At 72.3% G+C, this 1,174-nt stretch overlaps 1 protein-coding gene across 6 annotated transcripts in view; it reads left to right on the top strand.

Annotated features, from left to right (window-relative positions):
- The first annotated feature begins 367 nt into the window (after nt 1-367).
- Nucleotides 368-1,174, top strand: part of TSPAN5 (tetraspanin 5) — a 90,076-nt gene continuing 89,269 nt past the window's right edge. For 3 of the 6 annotated variants that reach the window (XM_026078400.1, XM_026078405.1, XM_026078399.1), the window contains exon 1: nt 368-863. In XM_026078400.1, coding sequence (XP_025934185.1) covers nt 783-863 — 81 coding nt within the window. In that variant the 5' untranslated portion in view covers nt 368-782. The remainder of the gene's footprint in view (nt 864-1,174) is intronic. The other 3 variants (XM_026078398.1, XM_026078403.1, XM_026078402.1) reach the window with 3 other exon arrangements.

The raw sequence follows: 1,174 nt of genomic DNA, 5'->3' as shown, positions 1-1,174 counted from the left end.
GCCGCAGACAAAGGCCGCCGGGCACAGCCCCCCCCCCCCCTTCGCCGTCAGTCCCCGGCGTCTCGAGGCGACCCCAGCCACCCGCGGCCCAACGACCGGGCCGGGCACCCCGCGGCGGGGGCACCTGGCGGGGGCAGGAGAAGGTGATGGTAGCGGTGGTAGTGATGGGGGAGCGCGCGCCGCAGAGCCGCCCCCGCCCCGCCTCCCGGGGCGCCCGAGGCGGGCGGCCGCCGGGTCGGATTGGCGCGGCGCGCTGCCAATCAGGCGACGGCGGCCGCGAGTGGCGGGGTTGTCCCCACCCGCGGGGCGGGGCCGTGGCGGCGGCGGCGGCCGTTGGCGCTGTGGGGGCGGGGCGGGGGAAGGAGCGTTGTGCGCGAGGGCTCGGGGCGCCCGGCGGCTCCGCCAGGGCAGCGCCGGGCTGTGGCGGCGGCGAGCCCTGTGCCTGCGCCCCGCCGGCTCTCTCCCTCTCTCCCTGCCGCTCCCCGCCTCGGGCTGCGAGTGGCCGCGGCCTCCTCCATGCGGGAAAGGAGGAGGAGGAGGAGGTGGGAGCTGCTCGCCGGCCATCCTCGGCGCCCGGCAAGTCGGAGCCGACCCGCCGCCGCCGCGCCGCTGCTGCCGCATCTCCCCGCGGCGTGAGCCCTGCCCGCCGCGCCGCTCCCAGCCCCCCCCCCCTTTTGGGGTATTTCATTTTTTTCTTCCCTTTTTTTTTTTCGTTTTCCCTCCGCCCCCCACCTTTGCTTCTCACCCTGGCTGCGAGCAAAGTGTCTTCATGAGCGCAGAGGATGTCCGGGAAGCATTACAAGGGGCCTGAAGTCAGTTGTTGCATCAAATATTTCATATTTGGCTTCAATGTCATTTTCTGGGTAAGTGGGCCGCTCGCACGGCGCCTTCCTCCCTTCTTTCTTTCCCCCTCGCCCCCCATTTTCCTCCTCCTTCTCCTTCCCCCGCCGCAGCCTCCCCGCCGCTCCCGGGCTGGGCATGACCGGCGGCGAGCGCGGAGGGGGGTGGAAAAGCGGAGACCGGGCCCTGCGCGGCCGTTGCGCGGGAGCACCCCCCCCCCCGCCGCGGCCGCCCCCCGCCCGGAGCCCTTCCTCCGGCAAGTTTGTGCGGTGCATTCCTGCACCTTCGCCGAACTGCCTATTCCTCTTCCCTTCCGGCCCTCCTAATTGCTTTT

Source organism: Apteryx rowi, unplaced genomic scaffold (genome assembly GCF_003343035.1).
Source record: "Apteryx rowi isolate R43461 unplaced genomic scaffold, aptRow1 scaffold_48, whole genome shotgun sequence".
NCBI classification, from domain to species: domain Eukaryota; kingdom Metazoa; phylum Chordata; class Aves; order Apterygiformes; family Apterygidae; genus Apteryx; species Apteryx rowi.
The sequence above is the reverse complement of the archived record's forward strand: the minus strand, read 5'-3'. Positions and strand labels throughout refer to the sequence as shown.